Source organism: Triturus cristatus, chromosome 8 (assembly GCF_964204655.1).
Source record: "Triturus cristatus chromosome 8, aTriCri1.1, whole genome shotgun sequence".
NCBI lineage: Eukaryota > Metazoa > Chordata > Amphibia > Caudata > Salamandridae > Triturus > Triturus cristatus.
In genome coordinates, this window is record NC_140591.1 from 363393962 (window position 1) to 363418370 (window position 24409).

At 48.7% G+C, this 24409-nt stretch overlaps 1 protein-coding gene across 6 annotated transcripts in view; it reads left to right on the forward strand.

Moving 5' to 3' along the window:
- Positions 1–11352: 11352 nt before the first annotated feature.
- Positions 11353–24409, forward strand: part of NBEA (neurobeachin) — a 1788010-nt gene continuing 1774953 nt past the window's right edge. For all 6 annotated transcript variants that reach the window (XM_085621699.1, XM_085621702.1, XM_085621701.1 and 3 more), the window contains exon 1: positions 11353–11963. In XM_085621699.1, the coding sequence (XP_085477825.1) occupies positions 11664–11963 (300 nt within the window). In that variant the 5' untranslated portion in view covers positions 11353–11663. The remainder of the gene's footprint in view (positions 11964–24409) is intronic.

Sequence of the window (24409 nt, forward strand, 5' to 3'; positions counted from 1 at the left end):
TGTGCTGACGGGCTGTCAGAGAGAGAGAGTCCCGTCAGCGCTGCCCGGAATTATTTTATGATATAGCGACAGTGGGAAACAGCTCCGGTTTTCTACTTTGACTGCGTCACAGCAGTGAATGAATACCCAGGGTTAGAATCTGGTTATTCACACTACAGTGAAGCCATACATCACAAAACCACCAAACCACAGCACACAAAGTGGGGTGACAAAGACCAGTGTCCGACGTGTGAATAGATATATGTTTGGTTAAAGCTGTTTTTAGCACAAGCAGAACGTGGCATAATCTTCTTCTCGCACGGCCTCACTAGGTTTCTCGATAGGGCCTGAAGTGTGAGGTACATAAACCGTTCTTGTATTATTACGATGCACATGGGAAGGTTAGTCCGGTGTTAATATTACTCAAATATATTATGTAATCTTAGAGATAACGAGAAGTGCTGAATGAGTTCCTGTGCACGTCTTGGAGTCGGAGGCGAGGCCGCCTGGGCGGAGGTGTCGAGCAGCTGAGAGGGCCGCGGGCCAGCCATGGCGCCGCTTCAAGGGAGACGGCCAATAGCTCTGGAATGTGAACAGAGGAGCTCGGCTCCTTCCTTTCATAGACACAAGCCCCCCGCCACGAAAGTAAATGGTACCGCTCTGCGTGCCTGGAGACAGCAACACCCGTCTCCAGAATGGAACAAAGCTTCAGAGGGGCGGCACTGCGGCGGGCTATCGAGTAAATCTCTCGCAGGAAGTGGGATAAGGGAGGGGGTAGGGGAGAGAGGCAATGCAGGCTGGCAAATGGTGAGCACTTTTCGCGGGCGGCCGTGCGGCCGCAAAAGTGAAAGAAAACAAACGCTTTCAGGCTGCCAAATGGTGCGCGCGCCCGGAGCACATGCACTGTAGTTGGCGGCCTGAAATGCACTCGTTACCACTTCCAAAAGCGCTTACTATAAGTCTCGCCAGAGCAGCGCTAAAGCGCTGTCTCAGGCGAGACCTAAAAACACTGCTTTGACTTTATATGTATTGTGAGTGAACTGAGTACTGTCTGCACTAGACTTTGTACCGCAAGACATCCTCCAAAAGTTAGCCTTGAGTGTTCTTCTTTGCCAGCCACTCAAATTGAAACCCTAAAAGGGGATACTTCAGTAAAGAGGCAGTAGTGTGTGGTTCCTGTGGTTCCAAGGACATCAGCAATACTTGTAACAAGGACTGCCAAACACTCGAACTACACTGGGACTGCAGGACTGACTAGCGACGCTGTTATTCTCTTGAAAATGGTTTCCAAAGGGTGACCCAGGGGGTGCGAGGCGCGAGCCGGTAGGCGGGGCGGGAAAATCACTGTGCCCTCGGAAGCTGGGAGGAGGGGTTTCCAGGCCAATTTTGTCTATTTTCGCTTACCGTCGTTTGCTTGCAGGATGACGTCATCGGAGGAGGTGCGGGAGGCCGTCCGGGTGCTCTGCATGGCCGGAAGAAGCGACTTGCTCCAACCAGGAAATCCCAGCCAGGCGTGGGTTGGCCTTTACCGCGCGCCGCAGAGGTCGGCGAGAGGTGTCCATCGAGCGGTGGCGGCATGTCTGTCCCCGCAGCCTGTGGTCGGCGTCGACGACTTCTTGGAAGTGCCGGTGGGGCCGCAGCAGGTCGGGACTTTGTGCACTGAAGGGCAGGCTGGCTCTAGCGCGGTGGCCCCATGAGAGGAAAAGGTACGTGCGCCCGCCCGTTTTGCTGTGGGCGGGTGACGCGCTAAGGTGGGAGGATGGAGGGGGCGGTCCCTAGGCTCAGCAGGGCTGCGGGGGGGAAGCTCCGTTGGCCGGTCGGGTTTGTCCATGGTGGGTGGCAGGAGGGGGAGGCGGGCACGGAGTGTGGAGGAACCGGCTGTTTTTGGCAGCTTGGAGGAGCGTGCGTCTTCCCCTGAGACGGTCCCGGCTGGTTTAATATTGCAAGAGTGTGCGCAATTGGTGCAGGTTAATGGGCAGGCATATGTATTGAGCCCAGTACCGTCCTTGCCCAGTTTTTACCACATGCTTTAACCAGCGAGTCCCCGGTGGGGGGGCAGGCAGATGTGTTGCCACATGCCAGAGGAAGTTTGGCCCAAGGTGCCTTTCTGCCAGTTACAGCCCCATTAGTAGCAGATATGTTGGCTCATGGAAGTGCGCAGGATGGGGCGGGGGCAGTGCTACGGCCTACAGGGTCTCAGCATTTCTGCGCTGCAGGCTCCATTGTCCCACAAGCAGCTGGCAGGGGTTCGGCGGTTCAGCAGTGCACCAGCCCCTCGTTCGTGCCGGGGCTACAGGGAGCGCGCTTGGGTGGGTCCTCCCCGTCGGTGGTACAGGAGCCCCGGGCGGGTCAGTGGATATGGGTGGAAACTGATGGTGCAGGTTCAGGGCTCTGTGTGGCAGTTTTGGGGCACTGGGGGTACGGCAGGTGAGAAGGAACAAGGCTGTCTGAGCGACTTACGGGAAACACGTCCGGTTTTATCCACACGGAGTGTGGCCGGAAAGCGCAAATTGCGGATGGAGCTCACTGCGGCTCCGTCTGGGGGGGCCTATTGAGGGAGGGCGAGCTGGAGCGGATTTCCTTTCCCATACAGGCCACCCCTCAGCTATGACACAGGTTAATTGGACATTGAGTCCTGAGGGACGGGTGCTTTGGAAATGTCGGGGGGCAGTGGGGCACCTTATGGTGGAGGTGGTGATGCTTTGCTATTGGACATTGACAGTAATGATTTGGAGGAAGGTGAATTGAGGGATGGGGATGGTGTCGGTGGGGAACATTTCATGCCATCTGTGAAGGGTAAGAGGGGTTTGTCGGGCAACACAGTGTGCTTAGTCTTTTGCAGACGTCTAGTGTGGACCAAGCAAAGGTGCGGGAGCCTGCAGCTGTCATTCGCCCTCAGGAGGTCCGTCAAGTCTGCAATCAAAGTGCAGCTCCGTTGCCTACAGGTACGGTGGGTTGGTGGTCAGTTTGGCAACAAGGGGGTCAACCTCAGAAATTAACCAGGTCCATTGGTGTTGGGGGGGAGACATTGGGGAAAAGGGCGCCTGCTGGGGCAGTACAACAAGGTTCTTTACTGGGGGAGGTGCGGGGGGTGACTCAGTTATAAGTATTACAGCCCTCACAACCACGTGTAAGGAGGTCACGGTGTCCGTGGAGGAGGATAAGAATATTCACAAAAAATTGCCTTATATGGGGATTGCTATGCCATTGGGCTCCCATTTATCAGATAGGACAAAAAGCAGAATTTGGCGGCATGAGTTTGTCGACGTTTTTAAATTATTACATCGAGATATCCAGGCCAAAGAAGGCTCCAAGGAGGAGGAATGGGAGTTGGCCAGATGTCCTAGGGTCCCCAAAACTAATGAGAACTGGACTTCTGCCTTTCTTATTTACGCTTCCATCTATTGTGAAAAGAATCCGGATAGGGCGGTAGCCTTGTTTAAGTATATGGATATTATAAGGAAGGCTCAGAGTTATTTTGGGGGTTATGCCTGGTTGTCCTATGATGAGGAGTTCCGAGCTCGGCTGAGTGTTGCCCCTGACAGACCATGGGGTGATGTGGATTCTGAGCTGTGGTTGCAATGGATGGCGTCTTCTCAGCCGCCTGCTACTACTCATACTGCCAGTGGGTTACCGGTATCTTATCGGCCCTTTCAATCTCGTCCTGCCCAGCTTGGGGCGGGGTTTGGAGGAAGGGGTCAGTCGCCCAATTTTGGGGCCTGTTGGAATTTCAACAGGGGTTTTTGCAGTAGGCAGTTTTGCCGGTAAAAGCATGAGTGCTCCCAATGTGCAGGCAAACATCCCCTCATACAATGTTTTGCAGGCCAGAGGTTCCGTGACCAGGGAAGAGGGCAGCGGGGAAGAGGGCAGGTTTTGCAGTTTGCGGCAAAGGGCTCCTACCCCAATTAGGTTAGAGGTTTTGGGGCGCTGGCTGGAGGACTATCCGGACACTGATGCTGCCAACAGACTTTTTGGGGGTTTTAAGGATGACTTCAAGATTGGCTACCAGGATTCACGTCAGAGTAGATGGGCTGATAATTTGAAGTCAGCTAAGGAGTTCCCACAGGTGGTTCAGCAGAAGTTACGGTCTGAAGTAGGGGCGGGCAGAGTTGCTGGTCCTTTTGTGCACTGTCCACTGCCCAATTTGATTGTCTCCCCACTGGGGGTAGTTCCTAAAAAGAAAGCAGGGGAGTTCCGTTTGATTCACCACTTGTCGTGGCCTGAGGGTTCCTCAATTAATGATTTTATATCGCCTGTTGATTCTTGCGTGTCGTACGCTTCTGTGGATGATGCTCTGCTTTTAGTTAGATCGGCAGGGAGAGCTGCGCAATTGGCAAAGAGCGATATCCAATCGGCGTTTCGGTTGCTACCCATTCATCCGTCTGACTTTGAGCTCTTGGGAATGCAAGTGCAAGGGGCTTTTTATGTGGATAAAATGCTTCCCATGGGGTGTTCTATATCATGTGCCCTTTTTGAAACCTTCAGCACGTTTTTGCAGTGGCGCTTTACTTATGTAACTGGCCATATCCTCATTTGTCATTATTTGGATGATTTTTTGTTCATTGGTGTGCAGAACACAGGTCAGTGTCAATGGGTGTTGCATTCTTTCCAGAAAATGACTCAAGAATGGGGGTGCCGCTGGCACCAGATAAGACGGAGGGTCCTAGCACGATGCTGGTGTTTTTGGGCATTGAGATTGACACGGTGGAAATGGTAGCTCGGTTGCCGGCGGCGAAGGTGCAGGAGGTTTCAGCATTCTTGTCCTCTGTGATGGAGGAGCGCAAATTGGAGCTCCGGAAGATGCAAACACTGCTAGGATACCTCAACTTTGCGTGTAGGGTGTCCGGGCTGGGAGAACCTTCTGTAGGAGGCTCGGGATGTATTTGTCTGGGGCAATTCTCCCGCACCATAGAGTGCGTATTTCAGCGGCGACTAGGGCAGATTTGTCCATATGGTTGACTTTTCTGGCAGACTTTAATGGAGTGTCTTTATTTTTTGCGGATGAAGACATGATTTGGCAAGTTCAGATTTACTCGGATGCGTCTGGAGCAAAAGATTTTGGCATATTCCGGGAGGGTCGTTGGTGCGTCGAATGTTGGCCAAGTCATTGGCTGTTGCAGGGTCGAAGTATCGCCTTTTTTGAGTTCTTCCCTCTCCTGGTTGCTTTGTATGTTTGGGGTGAGGAGTTTCAAAATCGCTCAGTGCTGTTTAATGTTGACAACCTAGCTGTAGTTGAATTGATTAATAAACAGAAGGCCAGAGATGTGAGAGTTTTGCGTTTATTGCGTGCCTTTATGCTCAAATGTTTACAGTTTAACATTGTTTTTAAGGCAAGGCACATTCCAGGAGTACATAACGGTATAGCAGACTCTCTGTCTCGTTTACAGTGGGCGAAATTTCGCAGGCTGGCACCTGGGGCAGCACCCAACAAGACCCAAATCCCGCAGTGTGTCTGGGAGTGGGGGGACTGAGAATTGTCGCCTTGGTAGAGAACTCAGTAGCGGTATCTACAATACGGAGCTATCAGCAAGCCTGGAGAGAGTTCTTATGCTATGGTAAACTGTGTGCTGAGCATAGGAGGAGGTTGAATGATGAACAACTTTTACTGGGTTTTGTTTTACACCTGATAGACAAAGGTTTTTCCCACACTACCATTTCTGGTAAATTGGCGTGGATTTCTTTTTACAGGCAGATGAGGTGGGGGAGGGATCCGGTGAAGGGGGTCTTGGTAAAGAGGGTCCTTAGAGGATTAAATAGGTTTCAGGCGGGGTCAAAGCCGTTGCGGCGGGTGGTGACGTTTGAGTTGTTACAAAGGATGCTTTTGGAGCTCCCCCTTTGCTGTTACAATGAGTCTGAATGTGCACTATTTAGGTTATATTTTCTTTGGTTGTTTTTTGGGGCATTCAGAGCATCCGAGCTCCTGGGTTTGCGACATAGGGCAGGTATTCACAGTGCGGAGGTTTTTCTAGAACATCAACGGTTGCGCATTTGGTTGCGGGTTTCAAAAACTGATCAGTTAGGCTGGGGAAAATGGGTTTTCTTAAACAGGAGTGGGGTGGGCCAATGGTGTCCTGTCAAGGAATGGGAGGTTTTCAAAGCTTCTAGTTTCTTTTCTCAGGGAGCAATTTTTTGCCATGCCCAGGGCCGTCCAATTTCAGTTGCACAGTTGTTGGCTGTAATGAGACGTGTGCTCTTTTGTTTGGGTGAGAATCCGTTATGTTTTGGAACGCACTCTTTCCGTATTGGGGCAACCACAGAGGCGGCTCGTTTGGGGTGGTCCTGGGCAGACATACGGCAGATTGGGAGATGGAAGTCCAAATGCTGCGAAAAATATGTTAGGAAATAATCTTCACGGTTTCCTCTGTCCCCTGGTTAATGTTTGTTTTTCTACCTAGGTAAGCTTCCGCGGCGTGTAAATTGGAAAAAGACAACATGGATAATAGGACATTCCTTCGTAAAATGGGCCGCTGTGTATGCCATACACCAGATTTGTGGGAGATCGCTTGGACTTCACAGTGCTAGCCATGAGGTGGTATGGCAAGGAAAAGGCGGAATGCGCTGGGATGGACTGTTTCCCCTTTTGACCAGGATGTGTTCAAGAGGGGGCCCACCGAATCTGCTTATTATCTATTTGGGGGAGAATGATCTTGTTGACCTATCTGGCCTGACTCTAATAAAGTTGATGAAAAGTGATCTGGAGATCCTCATGGCTTCTTGGGAGGGCACCCAGGTGGTATGGACAGAGTTCATCTGCATTGGAGAGGAGCACGTAACCATACGGCTATGGAGAAAGCGAGATGGAAGGTTAACCGAGCCATGAGACTGTATTGTGAGGGCAATGGTGTGAAGGTTCTTGCTCATTCTAACATACGGAGCAAGGAAGGTTATCTTTTTAGGGATGATGGGGTTATTTGTCCAAGATGGGGCAAGCGTACTATTTACTGGAGTTAAGGGACATGATTGCGCAAATTTGGAAAGATATTATCTGGTGCGCCTGAGAAGGGTTTTTTCAACAAATTTGCTCAGGGGTGGGGCAGGAAAACTCTTTTGGTTTTCCTGGTTGGCGGGTTTTTGCTGTGGGGGTGGGCAGCCTTGAGCGGGATTGTCCATTCTCCAACGGGGAAGGTGGGGGGGACTAAGTCACGTGGACAGGAAATGAAAATGAGGGGATGCTATCTACAGGGGTCAGTCATTCAGGTTCTGATTCGGGTTTACATTGGGGGTTATGTTTTTGTAGATAGGTTGAAATAAAATTGAGGAATTTATTTCATTATATAATGACAAATGTGTTGAAGAGAAATATATGTGGCACCTGTCTTAATAAAGTGGACTTTTTTGCTATACAAAGAATTTGAGGTTCGTGAGTTATTGTGCGAGGGGGGACCCAGGGGGGGTGCGAGGCTGGAACCGGTCTCCCCCTGGGTTGTTTTGCACAATGGAGCGGCTACACAGGTGGTACTGGAGGGCAATCAGGGAGGCGGGAGGCGCGCGAGGGGAGGTGATATATAGAAGGTAGGCGGGGCGGGAAAATATCTGTGCCCTCGGGAGCTGGGAGAAGGGGTTTCCAGGCCAATTTTTTTCCCACCCACCTTTCCCTCTCTTTTTTCCATCTGTCTTTTCACAGTTACTGGGAGTTCATGTTTTAGCTTTGGCTATCGTCAGAGCAGTTTTTTCTTTTCTCTTGCCACGCTAAGACAGGTTTTTTGTTGGATAGATGGTTAGTTTGTTTTTGGTAGGCGGGTTTTTGCTGGTGGGGTGGGCAGCCTTGAGCGGGATTGTCCATTCTCCAACGGGGGAGGTGGGGGGGACTAAGTCACATGGACAGGAAATGAGAATGAGGGGATGCTATCTACAGGGGTCAGTCATTCGGGTTCTGATTGGGGTTTACATTGGGGGTTATGTTTTTGTAGATAGGTTGAAATAAAATTGAGGAATTTATTTCATGATATAATGTTAAATGTGTTGAAGAGAAATATATTTGGCACCTGTCTTAATAAAGTGGCCTTTTTTGATATACAAATAATTTGTGGTTCGTGAGTTATTGTGCGAAAACCAAGTTTAGAACACCAAGGCTTTTAACTTCAATGAGTGCGAGGAACGAATCTTCCTTCATTTCTGAAGTCAAAAAAGGATATCCTAGTTACAAACCTGACCTGGAAGCTAATTCATGAATACTGTGGGTGTGAATAAAGACATACAACCCTTGGTTTAGTTCCTGGGTTGCACTGCTCATGCACTCACTGTGAGACACACATTTTATGCATGGAATGTGTACAGATAGCCGGCACCCAAAGACCTCCTGACGCGACATTAGACACAATAAGTTCTCCATAGTTTTACAGAATTCAATTTGCAGAAAATAGCCTAGTTTTCAATTTAAGACAAGAACAGACAAAGTTCGAAAGAAGTCTCTACTCAGTGGGTAGCACATTCTACTTCATAGGAGCCTGAATGGGGAAGGAAAAGACACTCTTCCTGGTCAGCTGGAAGGCAAGGTTGCTTTTCCTCGTGTAAACTGAACAAGTCAGTAGGGCTCTGGGCGGACACTCGGGCAACATCTTTCTATGAAGAGATGATGAAAAGTGGTCATGCGGTGCAAATGACTTTAAATATAATATATTGTCCATGGGAAAACAATGCTGGCCTCAACTAGCATGGAGGGGCTCTGCGAGATGTCCAGGAGGCCACCCTTGAACCTCCATGGGACGCAGAGGTCTGTACTGTAGGGCCAGTTTACTCCTGCCATCCAGGACAAGCATACCCCACCTATAGAAGGTCCGTGCGTGCAAGCACCATCACACAGGTGCACGCCCAGAATCTTCATCATATGCCTCAGCTGAAGCCAGCCAGCCAGCGTTTCATCGTTTGCATTTCTAAACTTGGATTAGCTGTACTTGTAAACCATTTCATATACGTCTCTGCTAACTCAAAAATGTGCGTAGAAACAAAAAGAAGGCCGCGCTTTAGTCAATAACTTTACTGTCCTGATGAAAGTTTGCAATTTCGAAATGAATGACTGTTTACTCAGACTCGCGCCGCAGTGGAAGTTGCTGTCAGATCCTCGCGCGCTGCGTACTGGTGACATGTGAAAGCTCAGTTAATCCGCGCGCCCGGTGCTGTAAACTCGCTGGACTGGTTCGGCGCCCAGACCACGCTGCCGGCAGAGCTTCCCCTCACATCCTGCAGACTCCCTCGCGGAGACGAAGTCGCAGACGAGCTGACCCGGCGCTCTGCGGCGTTAGAGGAAGACACGAGGAATGCCGCTGCTTGACATAACGGAAAGCTGCCAGCCTCCCGCGATTGGAGCTGTCAGGCCGGGCGCTGGAGGGTGGCTCCCGCCAGCAGCGGGGCGTGTGCTCGCTCCGCAGCCACACCTCCTCCGTTTACCAGGCAGTTGGTGGTGCGCTGCTGGAGGGTGCAAAAAGGCTGCTGCCTACAAAACAATGGGAGACAAAGGCCATCTGCTCGCTCCCTCTCAGCAGCACAGACGTGTGTGCGCTCTCTTTGAGGTCCTCGCGCCGCATTCCAGGGACTTATGTTGTTCCGGTGCGCACTTCCATGGCTGGGTTAAATAGCGTCCCCCGTGGGCTTTTCATACGCTGTAACTTTTTAACCGACGCCTATTTTTTTTGCTTTAATTGACGATCAGTAGAACTGTCAGTTGCATATGTTGGCATTTATAACAGTAGGGCCTGCACGTTGGGGTAGTCCATCATCATCACACGAATCAACCTTGGTCGGAATTGCACTTCGCCTGTTACGCCTGGCTTTCACAGGATTGCTGGCACGTGGGTTTGTGGACGTTACCTACAGATTTTAGGGGAATTACAGATGGTTCCAGTTGCGCCTTGGAACCGGTTATAGCGTATCTTTCTTTCCGTCCGCATTTATTTTAATTTAACCATTAGAATGTTCCTGGATTATGTTTCACTGAGCCATAAACAGCCTAAAATTCCAAAGTCAAAATCCCCCGATTGGACCGCAATTATAAGGCCAACTGGAATTTCCACAGGGGCGCCATTTGCACGCCATGGTCTAAAGCAAGATGTTAGGAAAATGAACACATCCGTCCAAATATGTCTCGCTGCCCGTGCAATGTCAGTGAAAGTGCAGGTCAGTCCAGGTGCAAGTGTATTTAACAAATGCACGCATTTTACACAGCATTTAATTTTTAACTCGCTGCATAGAAAAGCACATTCGCGGAAAAGGAAAGTTGGCAAATAAAATGAAACCCTCATTAATCATAAGTAGTTGCTGCGTTGCAAAATCTATGGATGAAGTATGCAACACTGCATAAGCAAGTGATGATGGACAGTTAAATGATGTCTTTATGTCTACATTAAAAGGCAATTCATATGCAGCTGAAATGGTGTCTGCTCAATGAAACAGAACGAATAGCCCAGAAACGAGAATCAAAGTGGTATCACCACATAGTAATGATGTCCGTGGAGGTGTGAAAGTTCATTGCTGAGGAAGGCGTACTTCTGTAACAGGAAACTGTTGCCAAATGTTTTCCATTGCTACTTACACGTGGGCTACTAAAGTGTCCTCGTTGGGTTTTGTAAATAGGGCTTTAGTTGCAATTAGGTATAATTGCATGGCGACTCGCCTTAACGCAATTGCTACTGAAAGTGCGTTTATAGATTACCAGTTTCCTAATTTGGGCCTGAGTTTATATTGGTATTTATTATGCACTGGCCCAAAAAAAAATCATAAATAATATTGGGTTTTGAAAACAAATCATTCCAAGCTATCCACCCCTTTGGTGTTTTCAATAATGAGCCATTCCTAAGTGTCATTGACAGTTTACAAGTCTGGAAACGGAAAGGTGTTAAAAATTAGAAGATCAAGTGCGGGCACACTTGGATATTTTCATGTGATGTCAGAGGCATAAATACAGACCACGTGCGTTATTCTTCCTGAAGAAATCAGCCAATGAGTTTTCTTGTGTTTGAGATATAGTGGTTGTGAGTATTTCTTTGCTTTATAACGCTACCTTTCAGCGCAGAAGACTTTTCTGGCCCCCACACTGCATAATTGTTCCAATTGCTCTGTGTCGAAGACCCCTCATATCACAACTTGTGGGCATAGGAGAGGAAGGCAAATACTTGTCATGGCAGATTCTGATCTGAAAAGTAGTCTGACTTTCTCTATGTACGCGCTGTAATTAAAAGATAGTTATTATTTATATCTCCTTTGTTGGGTTGAAGTTCACTGCTGCAGACCATGCCCTCCCCGCGCCATCCTCCTTTTAATGCTGGTGCTTTTTCTCCCCCAGGCAGTTTTCGGGTGCCCAGTCCGTGCACCTGCTGCCCCCTCACCTGTCTATCTCCCAAGATGGACCCCGCCTGCCGGCGAGGCGCGCGCAGGCGCAGTGCGGGCTACCGCAGGCAGGGGGCGGCATCATGGCGGAGCGGTGAGCGGTGCAGGCTTTACCCAGCAGCGGCGGCGGCAGCAGCACGGAGCGGGTGACAGCTCTAGCCGCTCCCCATAAGACAGGGCCCGGGAAAGGGCCACGTAGCCGTCCGTCTGCCGAGGATCCCCCAGGGCTTGTAATAACCGGGACCCCGCAGTAGCGGGCGGAGGCTGCGCCCGGGCGGGAGGCTGCACGGAGGCGGCGGCGGCTGGCGCTTTGTGCCTCGGGCAGGGGCCTCGCCCGGGCTCCAGGGCAGTGTGGCCGAGAGATGGCCAGCTGCGAGAAGGCGGCCGTGTCGGTGCCGGCGTCGGTGGTGACGGAATTGCTGCTGGAGCGCGATGTACCCTCCTCGTCCGGCTCCTCCGGTGCGGGGCCGGGTGGAGGGTCAGCGGGCGTGGAGCCCCCTCCAGCCCCCCGCGGGGCGCAGTCGGTGTTGCTGCCCGCCAGCCTACTGCACCCGGCCTCCGTGCCCATCCGCAACATCCGCATGAAGTTCGCCGTGCTGATCGGGCTCATCCAGGTCGGAGAGGTCAGCAACCGGGACATCGTGGAGACCGTGCTCAACCTGGTGAGGATCGGGCAGGTGGGGTGGGAGGTGCAAGGTGTGTCTCTGTGATGGGGCATCACAGACACCTGGCTGGAACATGTCAGCCAGCAGGTGCCCCTCATACAGCATCACGTGCACCGTTATGCATGCACAGTCCCGGAGACTGGACCAGGACAAAGCCGGTACCAGGGGCAGGGTACCACCCCCTGTCATATTCGCCCAATGTCTGTCGGTGAAAAACTACCTGTGTAACGGGGCATGTGATGCCGTATACGAGTGACGCCGGCTGGGTGCTATGTGAACAAATAACACGTTGGATTTGTAATTTGTCAGGATCTATCCGAGGCGTCCAGACAATGAGGGGCGCAGACCCCTAGATGGTGACACAGCTGTCATGCCGGGGCGGCCTGTGTCTGCGGGCTCGCCCCTTGTTCTAGAACAGTGGAGCTCTCCAGAGCTGGATTCTCAGCAGCCAGTCCGACTGTAGCATCCTTTATCAAAATAGACGCGGTTGCCATTGCAACGCTGCATCCTGCATCCGCTCTCCCCACCCTCCTCAGCTACAGATCCCCCACCTTTCACCCCGCCCAGGTGGTCGATAGGTACATCGAGATACTGCCCCACTACCCAACATTATAAGGGTCCCTGCTGCGGGACTGCCCGATGACTTCATGTTTTTTTGCCCAGCCTACATTGCACTCCGGCGGCACCACCAAGGAAACGCGGAGGAGCAGAGGGATGGTGGGGGAGGCGCTGCAGACGTGAATCACTGGCAGTCTGGTGCTGCTGGGGGTAGGGAGGTGTGCTTCACGGGCTCGCTGCCAGGCAGGTCGCTCCCAGCACTCTCGCTGGATGCTCCTGTGTTTTCAGGAATGAAAGCTCCCCTTCCCTCTGCACGAGAGCTCCCCTTCCCCCTGGTAACCGCGAGACAATCCAACCTGCCCAGGTTTACTGATATGCTGCTCTCGGTGCAGCAGAACCAGGTCTGCTTTCCCAGAATGTGCCTTAAGAGTGGGGTCAGTCCACTAGCGTTACAACAGGGTCGTCCGATCGCATCACTGTGCTCATCACAGGACCAACTTCCCGTTCCATCCATGCATTGGTCATTGCCTCTGTCGCCTTAAAGGGTGACTTCCTTCCCTGTGGCCCACCATGTGTGCATCTCCACAGCGCCGACAGGAAGCGGAGCAGGGCCCATAGGAGCAGGCTCTTGAGTGCATAGCAAAATTACTAGATTGAGTGTAGGCCTGGAAGAGCTCCAAGTGCCAGTCTAAATCGAGTGAGCCCCCTCCCCCATTCGGCGAGTTTAGAAATGCCATTCACTCCAGCGTGATCCAAATTAAAACAAACATTGTATTTTCGCATCCGAATAATTGGCTACGATCGGAGTGGTAGTTTTGGGAACAGCATTGGGTGCCCTCGGGTGTTATTCACATGCTCACTGTTGCAGCAGGACACGTTTGACTTAGATCTGCACTTGCTTACTAGCTGCAGCTTGTCGCCAGGCTTCTATAATTCAGATTACGGTCAGCCCGTACATGCTGTTTTGGTTCATGCCTCGATATTAGATTGCATTTTGTGTTCTGTGCTACGTGGTGTGAAATTTGCTTATTGTACAGCGAGCCCTCTTGTGCACAACAGATATGCAAACAGCAAGTAATTGATGCTTCCACCTGCTAGTGATGTAATCGTGGAACTGAATGGGAAGCTGCCTGTGCTGCAGAACCTGTGCATTGTGGGCCAGTGGCGGAGTGACAGATGGGCCCTGCAGGCGCGTGCTGCACGGGGAAGTGACATGCAACTAGTGCTTGGTAGATACAAAGCTTCTCCACCCCAGATGTCAATATGCAAGCTTTAATGTGGTTGTTTTAAAATGGGGTTCTGTGTGTCAACGCAGCTACACCCCCCCGGACAAACATTTTTGATCTATAGAGCTGTTCGTTGCTTGTGCACCTCTGGTTTTAATATATGATCAATAAGATATGAACAACAGACAGCAGTGTGCCAGAAGTTGTGTATTTGTTCATAATGATGCAATCTTTGTTTGTGAGCCCAAGAATTGCTACCGCCTTTCAATTCACGGACTTTGTTGTTGAAATGTTCATGAGCTCTTGTTTGGAATGTGCCAAACTGTTTTAATCGAAAGCTCGTGCACAGGCCCGGTCTCGCGTTAGTTGAGGCCGGAGCCCTTCCATAACCACCAGTTACAGGCTGTTCTTCTTCTAACCCATTTCCGAATAGTGCGTCATATTTTCTGACAGTTTTGATAAAAATACATTCACGCCTTTCTATAGTTCCCCGGATTATTTCCACCCCAATATTTTTTTTTGACCGTTTAAAGACTTTGAATATTGTAGCACCTTCCTGGTTTCACCTCGCATATCTACACAACAAAACCAATGCAAGCATTATTATGTGTGACGAATTCCAAAAACGAAACACTGTTCTACGCCTTCCTGTTAATGACGCTAGTACTGTGACTCAGCAGACACACCCGCTGCTCCACGTGGAGATTCCATGCAAAGAGTAGACTCATGTCACAGCATTATTGCAAAATGCGACCTTCAATGTGTATTCTGTACCCGTCCTGCACGACAGTCCAGACCTCTTGATCGCCCTGTGTTATGACGTCATTAGTGTGAGACTTGAAAAACAGCTGCCCAGGCTAATCTCAGTCTTGGAGGAAGTCCTCTGCCTTAAAGATGAAACCAATCAGCAGACCCATGCTAATATCCTTTATGACGTAACCATTGGTTGTTTTTGGACAGCATGTGGCTGCAGTAGGACTCCCCTTCACTGTGCAATAGATCATTCCTGCCGATGATTCTGTGTTGATCGTTGGTTATTAACTGTATTGGCAACTCCCTAGTGGTGCACCTTGCATCCTTTGGCATATACTTTTGGACACATAGTTATATAATTTGACCCTGCTATTTGTCTGATACAACATTTCAAGTTGTGTGTAATTTTTCTTTGTGTCCGTGAAATATTGCTTGGTGCTTTCAAGCTACTTCTAGCACTTTAAGGTGCAAAGTGTCCACAGAAGAGAAATTCAGAGTTAGTCAATTGAGACACATTTCTGGTGGTACAGGCTGTAGGGATGGTCCTCCAAGACTGTGGAAAGCTGTGATATAGATTCCCTGATGATAGAGGGAGGAATTCACATCACTTACCTCCCTTTGTGTGTGGCACTGGGAGGATGCTGGAGACCTAGGCCACGCCCAGACCTCAGGCAGGCAAAAGTGATGTGACATAATGCTTGTAAAGTCTCATGCAGTTTTCTTCCAGTCTCATGATGTCTTTGGGCATCCAGCGAGCCTCCTCCTTGTAGCTGGTCCTTTGTATGTATAGGAGTTTGTCTTGTAAAGCAAGACCATAACCGCAGCCCTACGGCTCCACACTGATTTTGTTTGAAATATTGTTTTCTATTACACTGCCTTTCCTCTTTTTTTAATACAAGTGCAACAACATAGATTTCCAGTCCAGAATCCAATTTAACTCATTATCTGCAAGTGCACATTAATCAAAATATGTATTATGCTGTTTTAAACATTTACTACCAAAGAATTCCTCTAGTTTTTAAAGTTGTATGAGTTAAGTTTTTCTGAGTAATTTTATAATGATTCATTAAAAAAAGTTATATATTTTTGTAATTCAGTTTGATCTTTTTCTGTTGCCTTATTCACTTCTGATATAAACTTCAACAATTACACTCAATTCATTATAGAGACTATAAGATTAAGCTCTTTGCAAGAGCAGGTATACACCACTCCTCTAACTTAATCTTTCTTCTCTGAAAAAGGACAGCAATATAAAACACTTTTTAACCACACAACTGCAATGAATCAAACACACAAGTTTCTATGCAAATTAATCCTTAATCCAAACCTTACAACGCAAAATGCAGGGGGGCTGTTGCATTCCACTAAACGTCTGTGTGAAATTGTCTGGGTGCCATCGTCAGATGTTTCCTCCAATATAGATACACATCCATCTTTCAGGGTCATGTGCTTCCAATTAGTCATTTTTCGCAGCCTATTGTATCTTTTAACACTGCTATACTAGGAATTCTGAATGCATCGTTTGATTTTTTTTTTTTTTTCCTGTTAGTCATGACCTATGTACTGCTGTGGTTTAATTTGTAGTTGTACACAATGTGGCAAAGTTTGACTTTTAGGTTGTGAGTTATGTGTCAACATCCTTTAGAACGTCTGCCTGTGTGATTGCTCACATACTTGTGCCACATTTGCTCAGCAAGCCAGAAGTTGTTATTGACCACTAGTGCATAATCTAGAGTCTGTTTAAGCAGGCCCAGGGCCATGATCCTCTAACCTACATGAAGGCTTTTTATGTCTTTCCCATGCTGTTGTCTGATATGCCATGTTTCAGTTTCCCTGGTATTGCTGATACTCAATCTGCCATGTGCAGGAGATAAAGCTGTCTATATTGTCAACCAATCGCAACACGGCTGTGCCTAAGACCTTCTAGTGTAATTTAAGTATCAGTAGTATAGTTTTTACTCTGGCTTCTGACTGTGCTCCCCCAGGCCGTCCCTGTAGGCCTTTGCTTAGGGGCAGCCTGTAGTGGGTTTGTTGAGTCATGATACGCCACCTTGAAGGGCGATCGGGCCAATAAGCATAGCCTGTCCTTCAGAGGGCGGAGTCTTGATCGTTCCAGAGCCAATGGTTAGGCACAGTGACTCTGACTGCATAGAATTATCTTGATCAGCATTGTCATATGTTTCTCAGCATGATGTAGTGCAGCAGACACAGTGCTGAAAAGCAATTATAGCTTAATCATCATTTGCTAGTGAGCGTTGTATGTTGAACGTTTTTTAAAAGTATTGACCTTTTTGTATATAATTGTATTGAACAACCTTTTTCTTTTGCAGTGAACATGTGATAATAGTGCTGCTCCTGTGTGTACCCGCCTCAAGTGGCAGCGGGTCTGCATGAATAGTTCCTGTAAATCATCTTCTCACAGTCATTACACTGCTGCTCAGATTTAAACTTCCTAGTGCTTCATTGGTGTGGAGTCTTCACCCCGTTCTTTGATGGAACAGGGTATGTTCTAGGAAAAATGTAAATATTTTAAATAGTCCCTAATTCTTAAAAGCAAGCGTAGTAATTCAGATTTCTTCATATATACTGTACACTTATAGGTTGTAAGTGCTATGTATATGGTGTCCTTGCTTAATAATGTTAGCACTGTCTCGGCCATTCAACGTATGCAGACATTTTGAAAACTCTTAAGTTTACTTTTTGGTCCTTTTCTCTTTAAGCATTCTTTAGGTCGAGCCTGCTCTGCAGCATGCTGTTTTAGAGTATGGAAAAGAAGACCCGCCCACTCTCTGCCCGTATTTGTCATTGGCTTGTGTCATTGTCCTTCGTAAATGCTGGCTTCTGATTTGTTAATAGGCTTGTTGGTCCCTCCATAGTACTGCCTTGTCTTAAGTTGTACCCTCCCATGAGGACTGGCCCTTTTACTTCGGTTGTTACACGGTATGTCTTTTTTAGTCTGTAAGCACTATTTTCTTTAATGAGTTTCTCCTACTGCAGGCACAACCTGCTTTCCTGCACCATTCAGTGCTCCAATGCATGCTTTCACTTTCCGAGCAGCCGGGACAATGGCAACTGCTTCTTTGAATAGGTCTTGCATTTACAAGAGTTTAAGCTAATGGCATTGCAAATGACCATGCCTTTTATTTATGTGTAAATTAGCAAAACAGATACACTGCATGGCTGAGTTGCATTATGCATTGCTCACTGGCCTATTTGTAGGCTGCGACCACGAATGTAAAGGTTTTTTGAAAAGGCGAAACTTGAGAGATTAATCACGCATATACATTAATGCAGATTTTCCATATTGTTTTAGTATAATTGAACCCCAAACAGCCCAACAAACAATCTTCAAAAGCTTGGCTGCAAGCAGGCAGTGCCGGGGGTACTGGTGGCAATCACAACTCAAACAATGGAGATAACCTGTGAGGTGACTAAAGATCCCGCCTCACTGCCCTGGTATTGTTTCTAGAGACAATGGTGCATTCAAGTGTGGGACGCCAGTGTGTGTTTGCACTGATGTGTGATTGCGAGAGAGAAGAGCGTGAGTGTGCCTGGTTCCCTTTTCAGTCCGCCTTGAAGCATCTCGGTTGTCTCTAATTTGATCCGTATATAGGGCTATCTTGGTATCTTGTTCATAGCCCGACTATTGGGTTGATCTCTGACTTGATGTGGCCCACCTCTGGCAGAATGCTCATGTTTCTTTCCATGATAATGGTAATTATTGGCTGAATGTGGCATTCATATGATGAGTGTGCCCGGCCGTAGCATATTTGTAGGGATTCTTTTCATTTTGAAGAGACACAACTTACTGGTACCGCTCTGGTGCAGTGATGGCTCTGGCATTCTAGTTATAATGCTTAGCTTGGTGGTACTTGTGGAAAGTAATGTAGGCCTCCACAACATGATGCTGTCCACTTCTAGCACAAGTCTGGCCCAGACATAATGATACTTATTATTTCCATACTATGGACACTCTTAGGATAATTACACCGAGGTATCCCATTATGCTGGACCAGGCATAATATTGGTAACTGGTAGCGTATTCTGCTCTTCCAAGGCATAATGTTGTTCACCCCATACAAAATACCTACACAATACCTATGTCTAACATAATGCTCACACTGGCATTAAGGTTGCAATTACTGGGTCCTTGTTGACTTCCATTTTTAACTCCAACAAGCCGCATGCAAATAAATTTGCTGAAAGTAGACTAATAAACTATTCGAAAGGTCGAGAAACAGAGGCCACACAATTATTATTATTATTTTTTTTTTAAACATAATTTTATTGATTTCACATAGGGCCCCACACTTCTTTATTGATTGCAAACTATTAACCCCGGCTATGTAAACATTTGCAACATGTCTCATTCATACATTAGCTTACCCATTTTCTGCAGCATTCTCACTCTTCTAACAGTCCATTCACTCTCGCGCTCTCTCATCCAAGTGCATTCATTCATGCATCCGTCTAATCTATCTGTGTATTTGCCCCTAAATCCTTCCATCCATCACCTCATTCATCCATCCATCCATACATTCACCATTCCATCCTTTCTTCCAACTGTTAGCTCATTCACCCACTCATTCATCTGCATCGCTCGTACAACCGTATGGATCCACAAAGAAGCACTTTCCCTAGTGAAGCCACTAGACATATTGGCATTGTCAAGGCTTGTCTTATTAATGAATTAAAATATATTGTGAATACTCTGAACATATTCTCAGTATTGTCAGGCCGTGCTATGTTATGTTATGTTATGTTAGTTGCATTTTAATGCGCACAGCTGCTCCAGCGAAGGAGCGTCCTGGCGCAGGGAAAGGTAAACACAACACAACACTAGGTCCGGTAACAAAAAGCAAACAATAAAAGCTAGAAACAATTAAAACAGGAAGGTTTTCAGGGCCCTGCGGAAAGACATTAGGTCATTCGAAAGGCGGATTTCCAAGGGGAGCGCATTCCAGAGGGTTGCGGCTTTCACGCGGAAGGAGCGACCCCCCATCCGACTAAGTCTGAAACGGGGGACGACCACCAAGGACTGTCCAAGGGATCGTAGTGAGCGGGTAGGAACATAGGGAGAGATCAGTGTATTGAGTATTCCGGGTGCCAACTCTCTCAGAATTTTAAAAACCAGGCAGAGAGCCTTGAATTGGATACGCTTGCATATCGGGAGCCAGTGCAAGGACCGCAGGGTGTTAGAGGTAGGGCAGGTACGAGGCAGACCAACCACCGCCCTAGCCGCCGCATTCTGGACTCGTTGTAAACGAAGAATCTCGGCTTGGTTCGCTCCTAATAGGAGAGAACTGGCGTAATCCAACCGCGAGATGATCATTGCTTGAATGACCAGCTGTCTTGTAGGAGCATCGAAGAATCGCAGCAGGGGTCTTAGCCCGCGTAGTACTCCAAAACAGCAGGCCGCCACTCTCTTTGTATGAGTCACAAAGCTTAGCGTGTGGTCAAGCCATACTCCGAGATTCCTGAGTTCCAGGACAGGGGCCGGTGCTGATCCCAGCTCTGGAGGCCACCATTCGTCCCCCCAGTGGTCCGCTTCCCTTCCAACGATCATCACCTCTGTTTTTGACGCGTTCAGCTGGAGACAGTTGTTATTCATCCAGCTGGCCACCTCTCTCAGTCCACTTCGGAACCTGAGGGCATCCTGCTTGGCATCCCCGCTGATCGTAACCGCCAACTGAGTGTCGTCAGCATAGGAGACCATGGTAAGGCCCCATTGCCTGACGACCTCAGCCAGCGGCTGCACGTACAGATTAAAAAGCGTGGGACTCAGCGAGGAGCCCTGAGGGACCCCCAGGTCCAAAGGATGGTACTTGGACTGAAAAGGAGGGGTGGCAACGCAGAAGGAGCGATCACTGAGGAAGGAGCGGCACCACTGCAGAGCTGAACCACAAATGCCAATGTCCTGCAGGCGGTGTAGCAAGATGCGATGGGAGACAGTGTCAAAGGCAGCGCTCAGGTCTAGTAAAATAAGCGCTGCCGTTTGACCTGCATCGAGCACACTTCGCAAATGCTCAACCATTGCCAGAAGGGCCGTCTCAGTGCTGTGGCCAGCACGAAACCCATTCTGCGTGGGATCCAGGACATTCACAAGGGTCATATGCTCCGTGAGGGCCCGATTTACATGGGCCTCCATAACCTTGGCCGGCCAAGGGAGCAAAGATATAGGGCGGTAGTTTTCAGGTCTCGATGGATCCAAAGATGGTTTTTTTAGGATCGGGGAAACCACCGCTTGCTTCCATTTGGCAGGGACCAGGCCAGAGGTTAGGGAGAGGTTAATCAGGGAGCACACTGCTGTGCGTCCCTGAAAAGCAACGTCCCTGAAAAGAGCAGATCTTACCGGGTCTGCAGGCGATCCAGACTTGACTCGCAGGGCCCACTTTGCGAACTCCTCATTGGAGATGGTAGGAAGGGAGTGCAGCGATGGACAGCTGCTAGAGCCGCTCCAGGGAATCACAGGAGACAGTGTGCTTGGAAACGCCAGATAGATTTTCCTGACTTTATCCAAAAAGAAGGTGGCTAGGGCTTCACAGTGGGCGGTGGAACTGTCCAACTGTGGGGGAACTCTCTTTGCCATTAAGTCTTTTATGGTTTTAAAGATGGTTTTAGTCGGGTTAAGGCTATTTCGAAATTCGGCTGCGTAAAACGCCGCCCGGGCCCTGCATATAGCTCGATGGTAAAGCTTAACTAAGGCCAGGTAGATGGATTTCTTGTCGGCATCGTACGACTTACGCCACACCCTTTCCGCCCGTCTGCAAGAGGACTTCATTGCACGCAGCGCGCTGTCATACCAGGGGCTAGCCTGCCGGGGACTGGACTTGCTGGAGATGATAGGTACCAGGACGTCCAGCGCCCTGGTAATCCAGTTACAGAACCGGTCATAGCCCGAGGTGGCATTCAGCAGGGGACCTAATGGCTCAGCACCCATAATGCGGTGAAGGTCCTCTAACCTAAGTTTGTTCCAGTGGCGCCGGGGTATCCGCAAAGGAGGCGGTATAGTGGGATTGGCAGGGAGGGGAAGCCAAGCAGACACCAGATAGTGGTCAGACCATATCACAGGATCAACCGCCACAATCCGAACATCAGAGAGAGTGGTAAAAAACGGATCAAGGGAGTGGCCGGCCACGTGAGTAGGCTGAGAAATAAGCTGGGTCAACTGCAAAGCCTCTAAATCGGCCAAAAAACCACTGATGGCCAGAGACTCTAACCTATCAAAGTGGAGATTTAGGTCGCCCAAGATAGAAAAGTTTGCACAGCCGCTAGCCAATAGGCTCACAGCCTCCGGAAAGGCACCTCTAAAAGCTACATCGCTGCCTGGAGGGCGATAGACAACCATCCCTGACAGCGAGAACTGAGGGCTGATGGAAACCTTAAACAGCGCACTCTCACATCCAGCAATCTGCAAGACCGTCCAGGTACATGTAAAGGCGGATCTGATAAATAAGGCGATCCCTCCACCTCTAGAATGGCGGTTAGATCTGAAGCATGAATAGCCCGGAGGACAGGCAAGATTGACTATGGCGTCATCAGTATCTTGTAGCCAGGTTTCAGTTACAGCCAACAGATCTGGTGTCTTATCCAAAATGAGATCAGCCACAAACAGATGGTGTTTCACTAGAGATCTGGTGTTCAGATTTAAAAATCGTAGACCAGATCCCAAGCTACCAGGCAACGGAGAGAGACCAGGAGGAGCTCGTGGGGCGGGAGAAGTGGCGAGCTCGCGAATACCTACCGGCTGGTCCAATGACCATCTGTTGCAAGCACACTGAAACGGGCCACACAGTGGATGGTGGGGTGTGGCAGAGCAGCGTGGGAGAGTATCTCTGATGGCAAGAAGCGAGGCACCGGAATACATAATCATCCTGACAGGGCGACAGCTACGGGCACACAAATATACACAAAGTAAAGATAAAAGATAAAATCCCCGGCGTACCGCGCGTACTTAGCGCGGACGGGCAGACTCTGGCTCGACTCCGGCGCGAGTCAGGCGCTACCGCTGCGCGTCACCGCTGCGCTAGCAAAGTGAGCTTTAAATACCAGCTCACCTGGGCTACATGAAGCGCTAGAGCGCTGCAGCAAGTGGCACAGGAGGCAGAGACCACCCCAAGATGGCGGCCAAGCGCCACGAAGAAACTACAAAACCGGTGAAATTCCGCGAAAAAACGCGGTGGGGGCACAATTTAAAATGCAGGTATGAGGCCAGAAACAGTTATACAAATAAAACGAGGCTCCAAACAAAAATAGTGCAAATGTCAGAAACGAGCTTTAAAATCAATAATAAGCGCAGCGCGCTTAAATGCGACTAGTATAGCGCATGCAGGCACCTTTCCCAAGGGAGGACAGTGGGAGAGCTCGCCTTAAATACCAGCTCACCTGGGCTACATGAAGCGCTAGAGCGCTGCAGCAAGTGGCACAGGAGGCAGAGACCACCCCAAGATGGCGGCCAAGCGCCACGAAGAAACTACAAAACCGGTGAAATTCCGCGAAAAAACGCGGTGGGGGCACAATTTAAAATGCAGGTATGAGGCCAGAAACAGTTATACAAATAAAACGAGGCTCCAAACAAAAATAGTGCAAATGTCAGAAACGAGCTTTAAAATCAATAATAAGCGCAGCGCGCTTAAATGCGACTAGTATAGCGCATGCAGGCACCTTTCCCATATAATGTTTGAATGCAACACTTCTGTCCCCCAGGTCTTGTTCCACGGCGTGGTGAGTGTCTTGGGTGCCACCAGCGTGGGGCGGTAGATGAGCTGTGTAAGCAGTACAGACCGCTCAGTAATCAGAGTGGAAAATGGCATTTTAACTAGAAGGGTTAAAAACTGTTAAACTGATTCTGCTTCCACTAATCCAACCCAACCAACCTCAAAATAAAATTTTGGGTTGCGGAGTAGTGTGCTACTCGCCGAAAAGCGCTTCAACGCCTCTTCTGGGGTAGTACGTGATATATGAATACAATTACAATAAATGTCACAACCCAGTCCTAAATGTAGCATCAAAGTGGAGAATTTCTGCTGGAAGTAGCAGAGAAGTCTGTCCTCTGGGTTGGGAGTGTAGTTTACCATAGCGCCATACTCTGATGCTCATATTACATAATCATGTGGAAGGAACAGCTGAGCACACTGCACTGTCGCAACAGTAATGGTATATACGGTAACCTTCAACAACTAACATTGAAGTAGATAAGGGTGATCTAATATGAAAAGAATGGGTGCATTTTCAAAGACAGTACTCACACTGCATGTTTGCTAAAGTGACTGCAAAAATGATAGCTGCATTTTATTTTTTCGCCATCCAACTTGTACAGTGAAGCCCGTAGTGCAAGAAATAACCACGGTAGCATGTTTTTTACCTTCTCAAGGAGGATTCTTACTTCAGGGAGCCAGGATATTCAAGTTGTATTTATCAAATGGTAGGCTTCCAGGTGATATTCCATTCACCTATGCTCTGGATGCAATGTCTTCTACATCCACTCTTAGTTGTTATCGTGCATATGTATAGCGCACAGCTGCTGCTGTTGTGAAATTAAAGCACATAAATTATTGAAAATTAACACAGAGGGAACTGTATGTTTGGTTCGAGTGTGTGTAGTTATAGTATTTTCTAGGGTTGGGAAGCTGTTTGAGATCCTGGCACACGGTTGGTCATATCACACCAATTTATTTGTCTGTTTTACACATTTATTTGGAAAATCATTGCTGTCGGGTGTGCTGCACTATTGTTTTGCTTAAAGGCCTTGGGGTTTAGCATCTGATAGCTTGGTTGTATTTGGGGACATACTCTGGAATCCATTTTTTTTGGGACACTGTTTGGTGTGGATTAATGTGCAGTAAATTGCTGTGTTTGAGGTACTAAGTGCAGGGGCAGCTCCTCCGCTATGGTGGAGGAGCGTCA